General features: G+C 36.5%; 1 protein-coding gene, 1 long non-coding RNA gene and 2 pseudogenes across 3 annotated transcripts; 3 read left to right on the top strand and 1 right to left on the bottom strand.

Annotated features, from left to right (window-relative positions):
• Positions 1-95: 95 nt before the first annotated feature.
• Positions 96-4,834, top strand: LOC140173137 (proliferating cell nuclear antigen-like; annotated as a pseudogene).
• LOC112701378 (nardilysin-like) lies at positions 2,997-7,379 on the top strand (annotated as a pseudogene).
• A 2,376-nt stretch (positions 7,380-9,755) lies between these two features.
• Positions 9,756-13,151, top strand: LOC112702936 (uncharacterized). Of its 2 annotated transcripts, none has more exons than XR_011863904.1 (3): positions 9,756-10,159; positions 12,579-12,679; positions 12,880-13,151. It is a non-coding gene; the product is annotated as an uncharacterized lncRNA (long non-coding RNA). The 2 variants fall into 2 exon arrangements; XR_011863905.1 differs by lacking the exon at positions 9,756-10,159 and adding an exon at positions 11,789-12,270.
• Positions 13,152-13,905: 754 nt separating this feature from the next.
• LOC112701377 (uncharacterized) lies at positions 13,906-15,976 on the bottom strand. Its single transcript, XM_025752143.1, has 3 exons — positions 15,331-15,976; positions 14,498-15,250; positions 13,906-14,207 (listed from the first exon to the last, which is right to left on the bottom strand). Exons 1-3 carry the CDS (start codon positions 15,974-15,976, stop codon positions 13,906-13,908), a joined length of 1,701 nt encoding a protein of 566 aa, XP_025607928.1.
• Between the last annotated feature and the right edge of the window lie 5,436 nt (positions 15,977-21,412).

The raw sequence follows: 21,412 nt of genomic DNA, 5'->3' as shown, positions 1-21,412 counted from the left end.
GATTGGACTGTTCTAATTATTCAGTGATATGTCTCTATAACACTTTGAATTTTGAATTGCATCTTTGGTTGTGTATCATGTTTGCATAATTCTAAAGTAACAATTCAGCTAAAAGATTACTGATTCTGTTCAGACATAATAAAAAATCAGAAAGCAAGAAAACCTGCAAAGCTGCAACACCCCCATTTTCAAGATGCTGGCTGGAACTCTGTTTGGTGCAAGGCTCTTTGCTGAAGAAGGTTCTAGAAGCAATCAGGGAGCTCGTGAACAATGCGAACTTCGATTGCTCTGCGACTGGGTTCTCACTCCAGGCCATGGACTCGAGCCACGTTGCTCTCGTGGCGCTCCTACTGCGGTCTGAAGGGTTCGAGCACTACGGTGCGACCGCAACATCTCGATGGGGATGAATCTCAACATGGCCAAGATGCTACGGTGCGCCGGAAATGATGACAATCATCACTGTCAAGGGCGATGACGGCAGCGACACCGTCACTTTCATATTCGAGAGCCCAAGTACTATTCATTTTCCCAAAAAATCTTGATTTCAATTTTCATTTTAATTTTGTCCGATTATTTCTAGGGTTTTATATCTGCATGGTTCATTTTTCCTGTTTCTGTTTGATCTTTAGTTGCTAATTTTGATATGGTATTATTTTAATTCGTTAAACTTTTTTATTGACGCTTAGGATTCTTTCTTGCTAGAAAACTGTACTGGAAAGGGAAGACCTATTACATTGTTTCTTGTGTGTTTGAAAGTTTAGTATTCTGCAAGGGGATGAGAGGCATGATCTTGATTCTGTAGTTGATATGAGTTCAGTTGTTAATGAATTGCTACAAAATTTAGTGTTTGGTGATTGGATTTCTAGGATTGTAAAAATTTATATGCAGGAATTAAGCTTTAGTGTTTAATTTCAAGCAAGATAGTGTTCAGCTGTGTTTTGTTCATGTATTGGAATCTGTTTCTGGTAGTGCAGCTGTTAATATTACATTTTGATTCAAGATCTGAATTATGAAGTTTTGGATATTGAAAAGATTTGTAATCTGACTATTCTTTTTTTTTTTTTCTGTTTATGTCCTGAAGCACAAGATAAATTTCTGATTTTGAGATGAAGTTGATGGATATCGACAGTGAGCACCTTGGAATTCCTGAGGCAGAGTACCATGCCATTGTTAGAATGCCGTCTACTGAGTCTGCTAGGATTTGCAGTATTGGTGACACTGGTAATTTGCTTTGCTCTGAATTTTCGGGGGTTTTATGGTTCTCTTTTGGAAGTTAATAGTCTAGCTGATACAATTTGTTCAGTGTGCGATGAATATTGTAGTTGTCATTTCCGTTACTAAGGAAGGTGTAAAGTTTTCCACAAAAGATGATATTGGAACTGCAAACATTGTCTGCAGGCATAACTCTTCTGTGGACAAGGTAACAGAGATTTATTTGTTCTTTTTTAATCATAACTTTATTGTTTGTACAATTTAGTTCTCGTATAATTTGAAATACATACTAATTGATGGTTTTGCATGGTATTTGGTTGATATTGCAGCCTGAAGAAGCCACTACTGTAGAGATGAATGAGCCTGTGTCCTTGACATTTGCATTGCGGTACATGAACTCTTTCACAAAGGCAGCACGATTGTCTAACCTAGTTACCATCAGTCTTTCAAAGGAGCTTCCAGTTGTGGTTGAATACAAGATTGCTGGACGGATGGATTCATAGCTTCCAGTTGTAGAATTTGAAAAATTACTGAGTACTTCTCAGTAAAAAAATTAGTGAGTACTTCTCAGTCTTTCGCTGGCTTGTCGCTGGCTTGCTGTCTCGGTGTCTCCTGACCTGACCTGCCCTGCTCGCTTGCTTCGCTGCTCGTCGCTGGCTGCCTGGCTCGTTGCTCAGTCATCGCCTCTCGCAGTCTCGCCACTCGCCTCTTGCCACTCCGTGCCACTCTGCCTCTGCGTCTCTCTCTCGCGTTCTCGCCTCTCCACTCTCCGGTGAGAATTGATTTTATCAATTTAGAAATAAGAATTTGAATAATTGAATAATTATTGTGATAATGTGATTCTGTGAAACTGTGTATCTCATGCTGTTTGAATAATTGGATCATTGGATTTGGATGATTTGTTTGTGTATATTTATGTATAATTGAATTAAGATAGGGTCACTCTAGTGTACAGATTGTAGATATACAGAGATGTATGGTTCACCAACACGTGTTGTGGATGTGTGGTGTCAGGGAGCAGGTTGATAGCAATGTTACATCTGCAAGGCTTGGTAGAGGTTCGGCTTAGGCGGCTTTTCTTTCCGTGTAACGGGATTTCTTTGGGTTGTCTCTATCCAGCTGCTTGTTGGGCTCTTTGGGCTTACTTATAAGATTGTATGGCAAGGGTCAATTTGTGTTGGGACTGGAGGAAGAACTTGTTTGAAATAGCTGCTATTAGAATATTGTTCATACTTCATATTTCCATTTCGAAGGGAAAAAAAAGAACATTATTCATGTCTTAGGTCAGTTTGCTGATAATGTTTTTGGTATACCATAATGGTATACAAAACTGAGCATAGAATTTAACCAGGCTTTGCAAAGCGAAGCTTGCCGTCTTCAACAACTTCAACGCCATACTTCTGCTATTAGTCATCCTTTAAACAGATTCTTTTGGGGTATGCCATAAAAGTGTTGCTATTACATGGTCAATTAGATATTTAGATTTCTCTGTATAATTAAATTACTATTTCATTTCTTTTCCATGTACATGACGGGAATAAAAAGAGCTTGGTTGATGCTATGGAGAAGGTGTTAATTTGCGGGAGCAAATATTCAAACTATACAAAGATTATTACCATGGTGGATTAATGAAGCTTGTTGTTATTGGTGGAGGTGAATTCCTACTTCCCTACACCATTATTCAATTTAAAGTTTTACAATTTTATTTTAGTCATGTTTTTCTTCCAGCAATAATAAGGTGCTTAGTTTTTTTTTTTTCCCATTCCCAATATGCCAACCAGGGTATGCAGGTTTGCAGCCACTTATACATTTATTAATAGTTGAGAAATAATTATACTAGTCTCAAGATTAGGTTCATCATAGATTTATCTTCTACAAAAATGAGATTTATTTGTTTTAACAGCTCACGCCAGGATTAGGATTGAGACCAATATAAACTGGTATGTACTTTATAGTGATGTGCTTTATGTATAAATGTGTAGACCCTCTTGATGTGCTTGAGAGTTGGGTTGCGGAATTATTTGGAGCTATCAGAAAGGGTCCTCACTGTCTCTGGTGTTGAAAAGGTGATCATAATCTCTTCACTTGTATGGCCTTTCAGATAGAAGAGAGTAAGAGCAAGTAGTGTGTTTAGTGGGACCTCAAACATAAGATTTTTATTTCAATTTCAGCTTTATTATTATTATTATTATATTGGATTAAAATTTTTCAGTCAATAGACAAGTGTGAAAACAGTATTGACTAGTTGATGGGTAAATTAACTTGTGTGATCATTCAGATCAGCTTATGCTTTCCAATTTCTACAAATTACTTCTCTTCAATATGGCTTAACTTTGATTTCACTTCCCAGATCTTTGATATCATTGGCTTTGTCTATCAATACCTGAAGTTATTGCATCAAATTCCTCCACAAGAATGGATATTCAGAGAACTTCAAAGCATCGGGAAAATGGATTTTAGATTTGCAGAAGAGCAACGGCAAGATGATTATGCTGCTGAACTCTCAGGTTTCTAATTTATCTGCTTGGAGTTGTTTTCTTAAGTTATTTGTTAATCAATAGGATATGGAGAACATGCAACATATGATAGAGATTAAAAAAAAAATTGTTATCAGTTTGTGTTTATAGCAAAAACTGAACATTTATTTATTATGCTTTCAACCCAATTGCAATATATTTTGAAATTTTAGATACTTCCTATGCAGATTTGTTATATCTTTCTGGCTTATTTGAATTATTTTCTTGTGCAGAAAATTTACTCTTTTATCCGCCAGAGCATGTCATGTATGGTGACTATGTCTACCAGACTTGGGATGAGCAATTGATAAAGCAACTTCTTGGTTTTTTCATTCCAGAAAACATGAGAGTAGAGGTTGTTTCGAAGTTGTTCCTTAAGTCGGAACATGAGTTATCTTTTCACCTTTGGCTAGTTGGCACTTTTATTTATTTCTTTCACTGTTAATCTGTTATGTTGAACCATTGGGAATTGATAACTAAACTCAATTGTTAACAAAATATATCTGGAAGTTATATTTCCATCATGATGATTGAACAACTTGATGGTGCTACTTTTCAGGTGTCCAATGTGAACCTTAGTTTGGTTCACGTTATGTTGAAGAAGACGTTGCTCAAGATTTAATGGAGTTATGGAGAAATCCTCCAGAAATTGAGGCCTCGCTACATCTTCCATCAAAAAATGAGTTCATTCCAAGTGATTTTTCTGTACGTTCTGTTGACATATTTTCGGATTAACTTGAAGGGTGGATATGCTAATGCCCAGAGTTGTGTATTGTTTGAATTGTTCATTCTCCTCCTTAAAGATGAGTTGAATGAATCATATATCTGGTAAATCGTCTGTCTTGCTTGACACTAAAAGTAGAGTCATTCGTCTATATTATATATCCTCCATTAAAAGATGTTGCTCAGTTAGAAATTTTTTGTTGTTTCTGTTATTTATTTACTTCTCTCTTGTTTGGAGGATTTCCTGTCCTTCATACGTTTTGTTTCTGAACAGATTCACTAGGTAATTCTATTTACTACATAGCTTCATACCTTAAGCTTGTAAACTGATTAATTGAGAAAGGTATCTTTTAGAGAGAGGGGCTTCCACTCTTAACTGACTATTCAAACTCCCAACTAATTACTTTTTTTTTTCATTCCAGCTTTCCAAAATATCATCTGCTAGTTTATATGTACAAAATTTTGTATCATAAGATCTGGCTTGAGTTAAAATTAAATCATCTTAGGCAATCTAAGAAACTGTTGGTGAATGTAGTACCTTAAATCTTATTTTTAAAGGACTTCATACAACATGTGTCTATCTGTGCAAGCTAGTATTGCAATGTTAGAAACTTCTGTCTCCTATGTTGGCGACAAACTGGAACTGAAGGTCTATGGTTTCAATGAGAAGCTTCCCGTTCTCTTATCTAAAGTTTTATCGGTAGCTAGATCCTTTATTCCTGCTGGCAATCGATTTGAGGTACATCACATATTTCCTTTTATCTCTTATCAAAATGTCTATGTTATCCTTTTTGCCCGGTTCCATAGTTCTGTTTGCTTTGTTGATTGTAATGAACCAATCATTATCGTTCAGGTTATAAAAGAAGACATGAAGAGAACTTTGAAGAATACCAACATGAAGCCTTTAAGTCATTCGTCATATTTGAGATTGCAAGTTTTGTGCCGAGCTTTTATGACATTGAGGAAAAGCTGCATCATCTAAATGATTTGTTTCTTGATGATTTGATTGCATTTATCCCCGAACTTCGCTCCAAGGTAGGCATGAAATATTTAATCTTATATGTTATTGTTTGGACTATTTTGCAGTCTTTTATTGTCAAGTTTTATTTTATTTTCTGTAAAAAAAAAAAAGAATAATGTTTTCAAAAAATACATGCATGGGAAGTGTTATATCCTTAAACCCTAAACCCTAAACTTAATATAACTACTTTGTTTGATGCACTTGTTCTGTTTGTGTGTATGAGAATCTGCTGTCTCAGCTTGATAATGCTTACATTTACAAGAAAGTAGCTACTTCTTGGTAGCTTGTTCTTTGTTTTTTAGTTTTTAATTACTTGGTTTTTAAACATAAGTTCCATGATATATTATAGTTCTCTAGTTTATATCAATAAATTGTTTGAAATTTATTCCTTTACATCAACCTTGGACAGCTATACATTGAGGGTCTATGCCATGGAAATATTTCAGAAGAAGTAATTGACATATCAAATATATTTAAGACGAACTTTATAGTAAATCCACTTCCCGTTGAGCTGAGGCACGCTGAGCACGTTATTTGCCTTTCATCCAGTGCCAATCTAGTTAGAGATGTTTGTGTAAAGAACAAGTCAGAAAAGAATTCTGTGGTTGAGGTAATTTCAGTTGGATTATTTTTGTTTGTCACTTTTCATGGATAATTGTTTTTTTGAAATTTCTAACAAACTTCTCCTGTTTCTTAATTTGGTATTCAATATTCATGCAGCTATATTTTCAAATTGAGCAAGATCTTGGGTTGGGATCAATCAAATTGAAAGCTTTAATTGATCTTTTTGAGGAAGTTGTGGATGAGCCGCTTTTCAATCAGCTGAGGTGACTATTGAATGCTATTTTAGTTTCTTGCATTTGAGCGTCTAACATTTGTTAATGAAAATTTGTTTTCACTTTCCATGGCTTTTTATGGGTTGTATTAATTTTTATTTCTTTATTTGTTTATTTATTTGTGTGTATCTGGATACAGGACAAAAGAGCAGCTTGGATATGTTGTCGAATGTAGCCTACGGTTAACGTACAGTGTTTTTGGGTTTTGTTTCTGTGTTCAATCATCTGAGTACGACCCAATTTACGTGCAAGATAGAATCGACAACTTCATAGATGGCGTTGAAGAAATGTTGGTTAGTATTCCTGATTCCTTCTATCTCATTGTTCTGAGATTAATGTCTCCCTCATGAATTGCATTAAATTTGACATGATTTGGGTGCTCAAGAAATTGTAGGCACACCCCACTCTTTTCCAAATTAAAAGACTTGTGTTCTAAGGAATTATATGTTGACTGCAGGATGGGCTTGATGATGATTCCTTTGAGAATTACAAAAGTGGGTTACTGGCAAAACTGCTCGAGAAAGATCATTCGCTTAACTACGAGAGCAATCGATTGTGGAGTCAGATTGTTGATACTTGATAAAAGGTGATTTTACGTTTAGTTATATAATAAGTTTGTGGATGATGAGTAAGGAAGACCAACCTTGAAGAAAATGATAACAAAGGATATTGTTTTTCAGGTATATCTTTGATATATCAAAGAAGGAAGCCGAAGAATTGAAGAACATAATAAGCAAGCAAGATGTTGTTGAGGGGTACCGGACATATTTCAGACAGTCGTCTCCGAAGTGCCAGCGACTTCTCACTCGGTTATGGGGCTGCAACACAAAGTTTGAAGATGATGTTGCACTGCCTGAAACTGTGCAAGCCATAAAATATCCAGCTTCATTTAAAATGTCATCCGAGTTTTATCAAAAATCTTTGTTAAAACCTGAAGATATGCATTTTTGAACTCATGAAGTACCATTCAGATTTGAGAGCCTTTGTTTTTAAAGTGTAAATTACATTTATGTGCGAATTATTATTGATCAATAATATTTTGGAATCGAGGAAAGTCTTCATTCATTGGTAGTTTCTTTTGGCCTTTTGGAGCTTGGTACGCTGTATTATTGTTCTATTTGTTTGTCACATGAAATGATTTATGACAGCATCACAGCATAGTATAATTTTGTGATTTATGTTGCTTTCTCACTGAATATTGGGTATATAATTATGGATTAATAGTGAAAATGGTATCTAAGATCAAACGCTTTGAATTGATTGCTAATGTGTTGTTATCTAACCATCAAAATGATCAATCTGACTCAAAGTTCTATTTTTAGCATGGTTTTGAAAACCGGACCGGTCATCGAACCGTTCTAGTCACTGATTTATTAGTTTATTAGTTTAACCGGTCCAACCATGGTTCAACCGAAAAAATCATTTATAATAAAATATTAAATAAATTATAAATCAATATTCTAAAAAAGTACAAACATCAAAATATTAACAATCAATCTTTAATGTCAGAAAAAATAATTAAATCACAATAACAATTACACAGCAACAACACCAATAATTAAATCACAATAACACAATAATAAGTTACACAAGAACAACAAACTTTTTTAAAGATTAACAAAGATTATCAAAATTTCAGGTAGCATACTACTTTCTTTGATTGATCGTGATTAAGGTGATGGTTGTTCTTGAAGCAATTCGGGTTATCTAAGAGTATGCTTTGAGAGAAGGGTACTTGAAGCTTTATAAGCTTCCTCACTCTTACATGATCCAAAACCATTGTGAAGCAAAGAAACAACTTTCTTAAACCTTAACACAGCTTCACCAGTTTCCACCATTAAATTCCTATTCTGAACTTGATCCCTTAGCTGAGACAAAATACTAAGAACTCTATGACATCTTTCAACAGCTAATCTATTAGCTTGTTCAACTTCCTCTATTCTTATCTATTTATTTATCTATCTAAGTTAATAAAAAACTTTCAAATAAGAAGCTAAACATGCCTTGATACTAAAAAAACATGAACATCTGAGTTATCAACACAGATACCATACATTCAGCCATAAATGGCATACAAAAAGACCCAGATATAAAGAACCTCATTTTTTTCAACAAAAGCCACAAAAACAGAAATTTTCATGTTCAAGTCTCAAAATTCCATCAAAGGATGAAAAAGGGTCCATTTTTTTCTTTTTTGTTTATGTTTTCTGTTGTTGGTAGAACAAAGACCTTGGAATTAGAACTAATTAATAGAAGTATAAGAAATTGTAGCATATCTATAGCTGCTTTAGAAAATAAATAAAAAAATTCAAGCAATCTTATCTTCAATGAACCCAGGTAAAAAGAATAAGAAGACAGGAGTTGGAGAGCACGGACGGCGGCTGAGATCCATGGACGGACGGTGGCAGCAATTACAATCTTTAGCCCATTAAAAAACATTCCAAAACACTAAACCCAGCAAAACCAACAACTACAAAACAAAGCCATTAGCAAATTTGAACAAAAAAATTAGGAATCATCAGCAACTAGTAAAACAGTAAAAGTGTAAAGCACTATCAGAGCCATCAAGCAATTAGAAAATACTAAAACAGAGTAACAGACTAACAAAAAAATCTTACAGCCATCAAGCCATCAGTAAATTTGAAAAAAAATCTTACAGCAATTAGCATCCAGCAAATAGAACAACTTACAAAAAAATGGAACAAAAAAATTACAATTAGCCTCATCACTCTCCTCTTAAAGATTTTTTTATCATTATTCCTTAACTAGTGTGTATATGTATATATATCAAGTATGGCCTAATCATTGATATAAAATACATATAATAAGAAGTACATAATAAAAATAAGTTAAACAATACATTGGTCAATGAGTTATATCTTAAATGACATAATTAATTTTTAGTATGCACAATGAAGGTATGTATATATAAGCACATACACGCGTGAAGTATTTGGATAATATTATCACTTATTTTTATAACTCATCTTTAAACACTTTTTATTAAATACAAATTATTGTTCTTCTTGTTAATTAAATAAGTTTTAATTCTCTATTTATTATATTTTATAATTTATATCAATAATTTAAATTTAAAATTCAGAGTTTACAATTTAATTTTTTTTTTACTTTTAATATCAAGTTAATTTTTATGGGATGTTGTACTTCTTATTTTAAGAAAGAAGACAAATATTGGATTTATTTTGCTATGAAAAAAATATTTAAATCTATATAATATAATATATAATTACTAAGGTTATGAAAATCGGACTGAATCTACCGGTTCAACCGGATTAATTGAAAATCGGTTATCTAGCTAGTCTGGTCCATTTTTAAAACCATTCTACAAAAAATTAACAAAAAAATCGGTTGAACTGGTGGTTAATTATTAAACCGGATGAACCGACCGGGTTTTTGAAAGTGCCGGTTTCTCAAAATCCATCAAACATCGTGGTTTTGGCGCAAAGAAAAAAATAAAAATAAAAACTGAAGGTGAACCCTACCCAACTCATTTTGAAGAGCACCCACCACACAACACAGCGGTCACCACACCTCCTCAACCCTAATCTTCTCTTCCAGCTTTCTGCACCAAATTCTACCGTCACTACCACAATCGATGCCGGATTGGAGCTGCTGTCAACGGATCGAAGCAGATGTCACCGTCGCAGATTGAAGCAGTTGTGCGTTGTCTTGAACTCTGAACTCTGAAGCTTCTGACGTCGCGAACGTCTACTCAGCCCTGTTCTCCTCGCCATCATTCCAGTGCCTCCAGAAGCTTCCTTCCTCCAACAACAAGTTCACCTACAACTGCGACAACCACACCTTCAACTTCCTCGTCGATAATGGCTTCAGTCAGTTCCTCTCTTTTTCTCTCTAGATCTGTTTTTCTCTGATTCAATTTTGTGTATATATGTATGCATCTTTCCAACTGTATGCTTCTTTCAACTTAATTGTTGTCATCTTATAGTTTTTGCACTTGTTATAATATAGCGTTCGGTGCCCCCAAAACGGCCCTAATTAAATATATAACCTTTCTTTTGATTCTCTGGCATGATGTGTTAATAATTAGATTGATAGCAGAAATTTTTGAATTGCAGATTGTCATGAAGATGAACAATTAGCTACAAAATATAATATTTTATTAGTATGTTTATTGTTTGTGTGATCCTTTTAGATTTACTGGGTTGTAAATTGTAATTTTCCACAAGGGACCAAGTTTTTAAGAGCCTAAATTTGTTCATTTATTTTTTAGTTCTGATAGAAATTAATGAACATGGTGATGATGCCGTGATGAATAGCTAAGTGGGTTCATAAAAGGGGATTCTGTCTTAGATTGTCATGAAGTTTGTGGCTAGAATGGAACTATGAAGAATATAGTAGTAAATTAGTAATGCTGTATTGGATCCTCAAATTCTTGTGCCTGTCATATCCTACACTCTTATTATTCTGAAAACTGAACATAGAAGATAACGTTGTTCAGTTTTTAGAATAATAAGAGGGTAGAAACATGATTTATTTTTGTGAAAACCGGACCGGCCGTTTTGGTTGATCCACAAAACTGTTCTGCAAAAAATTGGTTAAAAATAGGTCAAATCGACGGTTAATCAGTGAACCGGTCAAACCGGCTGGATTTTTTAAAGATCCGGTTTTGTGACTTGCATAAAAAACTATGTCGTTTTGACGTTAGGAAGGAAAAAAAAGAAGAAAAGAAACCCTAACTAACACTCGGTCCCGGTTCCCTTTCAACCCATTAGCACCTAGTCCCAATTCCTTCACTAGGGAAACCCTATCAGAACAAACATCGCCGCCACTATCAGAACCCAGCCCCACCAGCCACCGTCGGCCCCCAGCCACCGCCACTCTTTTCTTCCTCACCTTCTCTGTGCTCATCGCGAAGCCCACCAGCCGCTGCTACTCTTCTCTTCCTTACCGTATTGTGTTCATCGTGAAGCCTGCCTCTGTGATTGTCGGCGACGGTAATGACAGACGGTACCATCGTCGGTCTTGTTCTTGTTGCCGTCCTGGATGTCTCTGCTTGGCTTCTCTCTCTTCAAGCTCGCTCTCTCTCCCTCTCCGATCTCACTCTGTCTCACGCGAAACACGCTCTGCTCGCTTGTCCTCCTTGCCGTCACCTCCGTTTAACTGCTCAGCCATCACCTCCTCACGGACGTCTCTGTTACTCGGCTGCCTTGTCTTCTCTAGTGAGCACTCCTCCATTACTTCTTCGGTCCTAATTTTTTTTCTAAAATTAATTATGATTCATCTATACTTTTGAGCATAGATCGGTCAATTCAACCGAATTAACCGAAAATCGGTCATATGATCGGTATGGTTGACTCCAAAAACCGTTTAGTAAAAAACTGGTGGTTAACCGGTGAACCGTCGGAACCGGCCAGGTTTTTTAAGAATTTCCGGTTCAAAGCTACACTCAAAACGTTGCCGTTTTAACTTTATATATATGAAAAAAAACCCCTCTGAACAATGAGAAAACCCTAGCCGCTCCATACCACCATCCTACCCCTCTCTTTCTCTCTGAAAACTCTGGAGACTGAAGTGAAGAACCCAGCCCCAGACCTCCTTGGAGCAGCACCCAGCCACCATCCACTCTTCGTCGCCGAACTCTTCTCCTCGGCAGGAGGGTGCTGTCGTCGCTCAACGTTCCTCTTCTCCTCACCCTATTATCGTCGTCTGCTCGTGGTTGCTCGATTCTCCTCTGGCGACGTTCCTCCCTCGGTAGATCTGCTCGGAGCTACTCTCGTCACCAACGTCTCTGCCCTCGTCATCAAGCCCGCCCCTTCCCTCATCATCAAGCCGTCTCTGCTCGGAGCTCTTCTCGTCGCCGTCGTGTCTCTCTCTTCAAGCTCTCTGTCTCCCTCCCATGGTTGCTTACTCACAGTAGCAACCCTTGCTTTCACCTTCATCTTCCGACGGTTGTTCAAGTCCACTGCTCTTCTGACTTTGAGTTAATTTTTCTGGATTTGAGTTTTTTTTTTTTTGAAATAATATGGTTGATTGTTGATGGTATTTTGTTAATTTTGTGTTGATTTCTGATTTTATTGTCTAATTGTAATGGATTTTAATTTCTGAGTTTGTCTTCTGAACTTCTGTTGATTGTGTTCTGAATTTCTGATGTTGCATGTGTTGTTGGTTTGTTGATATGACTAGAAATTGTATAAATCCAGGTTGATGTGTTGTTGGTGTTGTTAACTGTATTTGATTTGTGCAAGTTTGTATTGGTGATGGTTGTTGATTATAAATTTTTATTGCAAGGTGTCTGAGAAGAAGGCTAAAGATCATGCAAGGAAGTTGAGTCCTCTTGAAAGTTGAGCATTGGCTTGGGATGAAGCAGAACGTGCTAAGTATCTGTCCATGTATATTATTATTAACATGATATGATCTGAACTTGTTTTGCGACGATGATTCTACTAGTTTGTTTAATTCAACCCTTTAATTTGATATAAACTTTTCAATTTTTTAAATTTCTCTTATAAAAATATGCCTTAGTCTAGGTGAGTTTTCAGAAGTAGTCAATGAATTGATGCAGTTTGTTTGTGAAAAATTGAATGTATAGGTTCAAGCGTGAAGAGGTGAGGATTCAATCATGTTATATGTACGGTGCCAAACTGTCATTCAACACCACTACCATTCAAAAAAGCGGTGAAGAGATTATACAGCATCTGGACATAGATTATACAGCATTTGGACATGGGAAATTCTAAATAGTAGTAGTTGTAGAAAAGTTGGTACATCCGATTTCTTGTAAATCTTGGGGCTCGTGAGAACTAGCTCTATTGTAAGTGTCCTTGTAAAGTTTGATAATCGAAAGGACAAAATTGTATAATAGTTTTTTATCGTGGATGGCGGCTCATGGCGGTAGTCAAAAATTCGCCATAAAGTTATAGCGGATGGCGTTGCAGAAAATGGCGGCAATGGCAGATTACCTAAAAAATACACATATAGGTACAAAAAAATATGTAGAAAAATTTCAAATATAATAAAGTATAAAATCTATTCATATAAGCAATTTTTTAGTCATAAAATATCAAATTAATATAGCAAATATAGTAGCAAATTTAGCAAATAAACATAACATCAAGTTCAAATCGTAAATCAAAAGTCATAAACAAGTCAAAATATAAGACACAAAACATAAAAATTATAGAATATCTAGATTTTAGTTCTCATCAAATTTATCCAAATTAACACGATTATCATGTCCTTCTGCACCCTTATTATCCTCTGATTCGGTATCATTGAATTGAATCTCTTCTTCTTATTCTTCTTCATTTTCAGAATCCTCTTCATCTTCAAATTTTGGTTCTTCTTCTTCTATAATTACTGCCTTTCCTTTTCCTTTTTTTGAAGCCCTAAACCCACTTGGTCTACCCTTTGCACCACCTCTTGTAGTTGCAGCCCTAAACCCACTTGGTCCACCTTTTGCACCACCTCTTGTAGTTGCAGGTTCTTTTCTTTTTCTATTTTGTTGTCTTCTAGTATTTGTTGTAGGCTCATGTCCTCCCATTGCTTCAAAAATATGGTTCCAACTCAAAGTATTGTCATCTTGATTAACCAAATCAGCATCATCCACACTATCATCTCAAAAGGTGACAGTCCCAATTTCTCCCACTAACCACTCATTACACTCATCAATATCATTGAGTGCAATAGGGTCAACTTCATCTTTAAGGTTGTACCTCTCGATGAGTTGTTGGTTATACTTTATGAAGACCAAACTCTCCATCCTTTCATGATCAAGTCTATTTCTTTTCTTAGTATGAATGTGCTCAAATATACTCCAATTGCGCTCACATCCAGAAGCACTACAAGTCAAGCTCAAGATCTTGATAGCAAGGTCTCGCATGTTTTGAGCTTCATGCCCATATGTCCGCCACCAAAATGCTATAAAATTAAAATAAATTTGTCTAAGCCTTTAATCGAACTAAATTTATAAAGCTTTGTAAAATTTATAACAATCTTATCGGGTGAAATCTTTTTCCTTTGAGATTTTGCAAAATTTAATCCAAAAAGTCCATAGCCGGCCTTATATAGTGATTGCTCCTCCAATATCTTCTGTTGCACAGCTTGACTTGGCACTAATCTAGTGATGCATTCAAACCACCCCTTTGTAACTTCTAAATCCAGCTCAATCCGTGGGTTGTCATAAAACAACTCGGGATTTAGAAAATGACCGGCTGCATGCAACGGACGATGAAGTTGGCAATTCCATCTGTTGTCAATGATTTTAAAAACATTATTGTACTTGCTCTCATCATTAAGAAATATTTTCATGATGCATTCCATTGCCTTCTCCATTGCTTCATAAATATATCCCATTTGTGACTTTTTCTCTCCATCAACAAGTCTAAGCACCCGAACAAGAGGGCCCACGATCTTAAGGGTGTACTTGACATGATTACAAAAAGATAGCATGATAACAATCTTTGTTACCTCCCTCCCCTTTGCCTCCTTTGACAACTTATTCTTTGCCCATTCATCCGAGGTGAACATTCTTCTCAAATTTCCTTTCTCCTCATAAAGCCTTTCCAAAGAGAGAAATGAAGTGGCAAATCGGGTGACTGCATGCCTTACCAACTCCTTGCCATTTGTGAAGTGTCTCAACATAGCTAACGTGCTAGAGTGACTATAAGTGAAGCTAACCAACGAGATGGCCCTTTTTATGGTTTTTTTAATTAATGGTAACTTCCCAATGTCCTCAAGCATCAAATCCAAATAGTGGGTAGCACAAGGAGTCCAAAACAAATTTGGCCTTTTCTCCATCAACAACTTACCAGCAAGAACATAATTACTCCCATTATCAGTTACAACTTGAACAACGTTGTGCTCATCAATTTCCTCGACCACATCATCAAGAAGTTCAAATAATTTCTCACCAGTCTTCACATAATCAGAAGCATCAATAGACTTCAAAAACGTTGCCCCAGCTGGAGAGTTTACAAGAAAATTAATAATGCTCTTTTGCCTTTTATCCGTCCAAGCATCTGACATAATAGAGCAACCATACTTTTTTCATTGTTCTTATGACCCTTCAACAATTCTTTGGTGTAATCCAACTCCTCATTAAGCAACGGAACCCTTAGAGCTTGATAACTGGGAGCAGGTAAATTGTGACCAAAGCTTCCAACAGCCCACAACATTTCTTGAAAACTCTTCAACTTTACCGGGTTCAATGGAATCCCAGCTTGGTAGAACCACCATTCTATGTATTGATGAACTCTACGAGCTGCTTCCTTATTACATGCTTCCTTGATGTTCAGCTGCCTCAATTTCTCTCTTTTGTTTCTTGCAATGGAAGTTTCAGGTTTTCTAATAAACAAGTCCATTGGACCTCTCATGCTAGTTGTACCCCCTCTAGTAATACTTGTACCCCCTCTAGCTGCTGCCATTGGAGCTGGATTATGAGGTTCATCAATTCCTTGAGCATCTTTCTCTGACAATCCGAACCCCAAACTCTCTAAGTCAAGTTCCCTAACATTGACATTATGTTCTTCGGTGCTTCCCGGGGTGGCAGTTTGTCTTCCTCGATTTTTTTTCTGATGGTAATACTCCCATAATTCAGCAATAACATCTTTTGGAACTATTTTACATCCAACAACATTTCCAGGCTTGATCATTAAGTGCTCTTTTGCCCTTGTGATGCCTCCTTTCATAATTTTTCCACAAAAAGTACATACGGTGTCATTGGTATTTCTTTCTTCTATCGTATTAATATATTTTCAACTTGGGTCAACTCTATTAGAACGGATAGGAGCTGTGGGAGCGGGACCAACAGGGGCAGCACCAACTGTAGAACCAGCTGAGGCAGGGGTAGGAGCATTAGAATCAAGGGCATGTCTAGAAGTGGACATTGTATACTGAATGAAAAAAAAATGGAGGAGGAAAAGTTTTAACACTGTCACTGATTATTGAGAAAGAATGGGCAGAGAAAGAATGGGCAGCAGGGAAGAGAAGAAAGAAAAAGATAGGAGCAAAGAAGAAGGGGCACAAACCAGCAGTGTGAAAAGGTGATGAGCAGCAGTGTTGAGAGCACAGAGACGGGCGGCGCGTTGGGTGGCGCGACGGGCGGCTAGATGACTGGCGGTGATGGATGGCAGTGTGGTGAAGAAATCTGGGTTGCAGAGATGAGAGAACAGAGACGAAGAGGGGTTTTTTTTAAACAAGAGGTAGAGAAGGGAGTTATGAACGAGGGGATGAAAATTAGGGTTAGTGGTTAGTGGGATCTGACCTAGGTTTATTAAATTACCCGAAGTACCCTTAATTTTTATTGGAAATTCTGAAACAGCCCGCTATTTCCGCCATATGCATTGCGTCCAGCCATGGCGCCACCGCAATTGTAGCCACCATGGCGCCCCCCGTTATAACTCTGATGAGCGGATATTTTATACACTTTTGGGGTAATTTCATGTAGATTTTAGTGTGTTTTAGTTAGTTTTTAGTATATTTTTATTAGTTTGTAAGCAAAATTTATATTTCTGGACTTTACTATGAGTCTCTGTGTTTTTCTATAATTTCAGGTATTTTCTGGCTGAAATTGAGGGAGTTGAGAAAAAATCTGAATTAGGCTGAAAAAGGACTGCTGATGTTGTTGGATTCTGACCTCCCTGATACTCGGAATGGTTTTTTTGAAGCTACAGGAGTCCAATTGACGCGCTCTCAATTGGGTTGGAAAGTAGACATCCAGGGCTTTCCAGCAATATATAATAGTCCATACTTTGTGCAAAGATAGATGACATAAACTGGCGTTCAACACCAGTTCCATGTTGTAGTCTGGCGTTCAGCGCCAGAAACAGGTTGCAAGTTGGAGTTCAACGCCAAAAACAGGTTACAACCTGGCGTTTGACTCCAAAAACAGCCCAGGCACGTGAGAAGATTAAGTCTCAGCCCTAGCACATACCAAGTGGGCCCCAGAAATGGATTTCTGCACTATTCATTTTAGTTTACTCATTTTTTGTAAACCTAGGCTACTAGTTTAGTATTTAAACAACTTTTAGAGTCTTATTTTGTATCTCATGACATTTTTAGATTTGAATTTTGTATCTTTTGACGGCATGAGTCTCTAAACTCCATTGTTGGGGGTGAGGAGCTCTGCAGCGTCTCGATGAATTAATGCAATTATTTCTGTTTTCCATTCAAACACGCATGTTCCTATCTAAGATGTTCATTCGCGCTTCACTATGAAGAAGGTCATGATCCGTGACACTCATCACCTTCCTCAATCCATGAACGTGTGCCTGACAACCACCTCCGTTCTACATTAGATTGAATGAGTATCTCTTAGATTCCTTAATCAGAATCTTAGTGGTATAAGCTAGAATCCATTGGCAGCATCCTTGAGAATCAGGAAAGTCTAAACCTTGTCTGTGGTATTCCGAGTAGGATTCTGGGATTGGATGACTGTGATGAGCTTAAAACTCGTGAGTGTTGGGTGTAGTGACAGACGCAAAAGGATCAATGGATCTTATTCCGACATGATCGAGAACCGACAGATGATTAGCCATGCTGTGACAGAGCATTTGGACCATTTTCACTGAGAGGATGGGAAGTAGCCATTGACAACAGTGATGCCCTACATACAACTTGCCATGGAAGGAGCCTTGCATTTATGAAAGTGAGAAAGCATTATGTTGCAGGAATTCAGAGGACAAAGCATCTCCAAAACTCCAATATATTCTCCATTACTGCATAATAAGTATTTATTTCATGCTCTTTTACTTTTTACAATTAAAACTAAAAATTATTATTGATATTATATCCTGACTAAGAATAATAAGATAACCATAGCTTGCTTCAAGCCAACAATCTCCGTGGGATTCGACCCTTACTCACGTAAGGTATTACTTGGACGACCCAGTGCACTTGCTGGTTAGTTGTGCAAATTGCAAAAGTGTGATTGCAATTTCGTGCACCAAGTTTTTGGCACCGTTGCCGGGGATTGTTCGAGTTTGAACAACTGACGGTTTATCTTGTTACTTAGATTAGGAAAACTTTGTCTTTTTGTTTAGAGTCACTAGGATTGCATCTTCTATTATTCCTTTTAAAAATCTTTCAAAAATATTATTTTTCTCTATCAGTTTTTAATTTTTCTTGGAGTCTTTCGTTTGAGTTTAGTTTCATATTTTAAGTTTGGTGTCAATTGCATGCTTTTCTTTGTCTTCCAATTTTCGAATTGCATGTTCTTTGTTTTTCCTTGATCTTCAAATTGTTCTTGTCAATTTTTTTTGTTTGATCTTTGGTTTGTCTTGTTTTGTGTCTCTTCTTGTTTTTCTTGTGCTTTTTCAAAATATTAGTTTTCAAAAAATATTTTTATTATTAAAAATACCTCTTTAAAATACGTTACATTTATAGCTCAATTGGTTAGAGTGTTGGTTTGTGTTCTTGGTAATTGGGTATCTTCTTTTTAAAATATTTTTCAAAAATAATTTTTCTTTGATTAAATCTTGTGCTAAATTTTAAGTTTGGTGTTCTCTTGTTAATTTTCTTTAATTTTTGAAAATTTATTGTGGTTTTCTAAAAATTTTAAGTTTGGTGTTCTATCTTTTGTTCTTGTTGTGCTTGTGAGTCTTCAAAGTGTTCTTGAGTCTTCTTTGTGTTTTGATCTTAAAATTTTTAAGTTTGGTGTCCCTTGGTATTTTTCCTCCAAAATTTTCAAAAAACAAGGAGCATTAGATCTAAAAATTTTAAGTCTTGTGTCTTTTGTGTGTTTTTCTCTTTCATCATAAAATTCAAAAATAAAAAATATATCTTTTCCTTTAATTTTTCATAATTTTCGAATTACTTAGGTTGACTTGGTCAAAATTTTTCAAATCATATCTTTTTCAAAAATATCCTAACCACTTTCTCTTTCCTCACTTTTTTCGAAAATCTTTATAAAATATTTTCAAATTTTTTATTTTTTTATTTTTATTTTTTGTTTTTTTATTTTGGTTTTTATTTTATTCTATTTTATTATTTCGAAAATAATTTTTTTTAATATAATAAAATAAATCCACATCATCTCGCTTTCTCCATTATGGACCTAAGTGGAAATGAACAGTCCAGAAGGACTTTGAGGTCATATGCTAACCCCACTACTGCTTTATACGGGAGTAGTATCTGTATACCCTCCATCGGAGTCAGTAGTTTTGAGTTGAACCCTCAACTCATTATCATGGTGCAACAAAGTTGTCAATATTCCGATCTTCCACAAGAAGAACCTACAGAGTTTCTGGCACAGTTTTACAAATTGCTGACACAGTACATTGTAAGGAAGTAGATTAGGATGTCTACAGATTGTTACTATTTCTATTTGCTATAAAAGACCAAGCTAAGAGGTGGTTAAATAACCAACCTAAGGACAGCATAAAGACATGGAAACAGTTGTCAGAAAAATTCCTGAATCACTATTTTTCTCCAAAACGGATGACACAGCTAAGGCTGAGCATCCAAGGCTTCAAACAAGGAGATAATGAATCCCTTTATGATACTTGGGAGAGATACAGAGAGGTGCTAAGAAAATGCCCCTCTGAAATGTTTTCAGAGTGGGTGCAGTTAGACATCTTTTATTATGGGCTTACAGAGAAAGATCAGATTTCTCTAGACCACTCATCTGGTGGATCTATACACATGAGAAAGACAATTGAAGAAGCTCAAGAGCTCATTGATACATTTGCATAAATCAGCATCTGTATCTAAGTAGTGAACCTTCCATGAAAGAAGGGCTAAAACAGTAACTACTGAACTAAGTCCTGCAGAACAAGTTACTGAATTCAATCAGCAATTAGATTTTCTAACAAAACAGCTAGCCAAATTCAAAGAGATATTGCAAGAAACAAGAATGGCTAATATGAATATGGAAGTGCAGTTGAAGCAAACAGAACAGCAATTGTCAAAACAAATAACAGAAGAGTGCCAAGCAGTTCAATTAAGAAGTGAGAAAACATTAGATACCTCACTTCAAGGCAGCAGGAAGCCAAGAAATGAACAAACTGCTACCCAAAATCCCTCTAAGGGCATTCAGAGCACAGAGAGGAATAATTCTGGCGCTCAAACGCCAGAAAAGGGGTGGAGAGCTGGCGTTGAATGCCCAACCCATGCTCAGTTCTGGCGTTCAACGCCAGAAACAGGCAAGGAATTGGCGTTGAACACCCAAATGAAGCACAGTTCTGGCGTTCAGACGCCAGAAACCGGTAAGGAGTTGGCGTCTAACGCCACTCTAGCTTCCACCCCTGGCATTCAAATGCCAGTGGGAGATCAGACACATACAAGCGCTAATAGCAACCCCTCTAAAAAGGCTCCTCAACCCACATCTGTAGGTAATAAACCTGTAGCAACTAAGGTTGAGGAATACAAAGCCAAAATGCCTTATCCTCAGAAACTCCGCCAAGCGAAACACGATAAGTAATTTGCCCACTTTGTAGACTATCTTAGAACTCTTGAAATAAAGATTCCGTTTGCAGAGGCACTTGAGCAAGTAGCCTCTTATGCTAAGTTCATGAAAGAGATCTTAAGTCATAAGAAGGATTTGAGGGAAACTGAAAAAGTTTACCTCACTGAAGAATGCAGTGCAATCATTCTGAAAAGCTTACCTAAGAAGCTTAAAGATCCCGGAAGCTTTACGATACCATGCACATTAGAGGGTACTTGTACCAAGCAAGCTTTATGTGATTGATGAGCGGATAATTTGTACGCTTTTTGGCATTGTTTTTAGTATGTTTTTAGTATGATCTAGTTAGTTTTTAGTATATTTTTATTAGTTTTTAGTTAAAATTCACTTTTCTGGACTTTGCTATGAGTTTGTGTGTTTTTCTGTGATTTCAGGTATTTTCTGGCTGAAATTGAGGGTCCTGAGCAAAAATCTGATTCAGAGGCTGAAAAGGACTGCAGATGCTGTTGGATTCTGACCTCCCTGCACTCGAAGTAAATTTTCTGGAGCTACAGATACCCAATTGGCGCGCTCTCAACGGCGTTGGAAAGTAGACATCCTGGGCTTTCCAGCAATATATGATAGTCTATACTTTGCTCAAGATTTGATGGCCCAAACCGGCATTCAAAGTCAGCTTCAGAATTCCCAGCGTTTAACGCTGGAACTGGCATAAAAATTGGAGTTA

This window comes from Arachis hypogaea, chromosome 7 (genome assembly GCF_003086295.3).
Source record: "Arachis hypogaea cultivar Tifrunner chromosome 7, arahy.Tifrunner.gnm2.J5K5, whole genome shotgun sequence".
Lineage (NCBI taxonomy): Eukaryota > Viridiplantae > Streptophyta > Magnoliopsida > Fabales > Fabaceae > Arachis > Arachis hypogaea.
The sequence above is the reverse complement of the archived record's forward strand: the minus strand, read 5'-3'. Positions and strand labels throughout refer to the sequence as shown.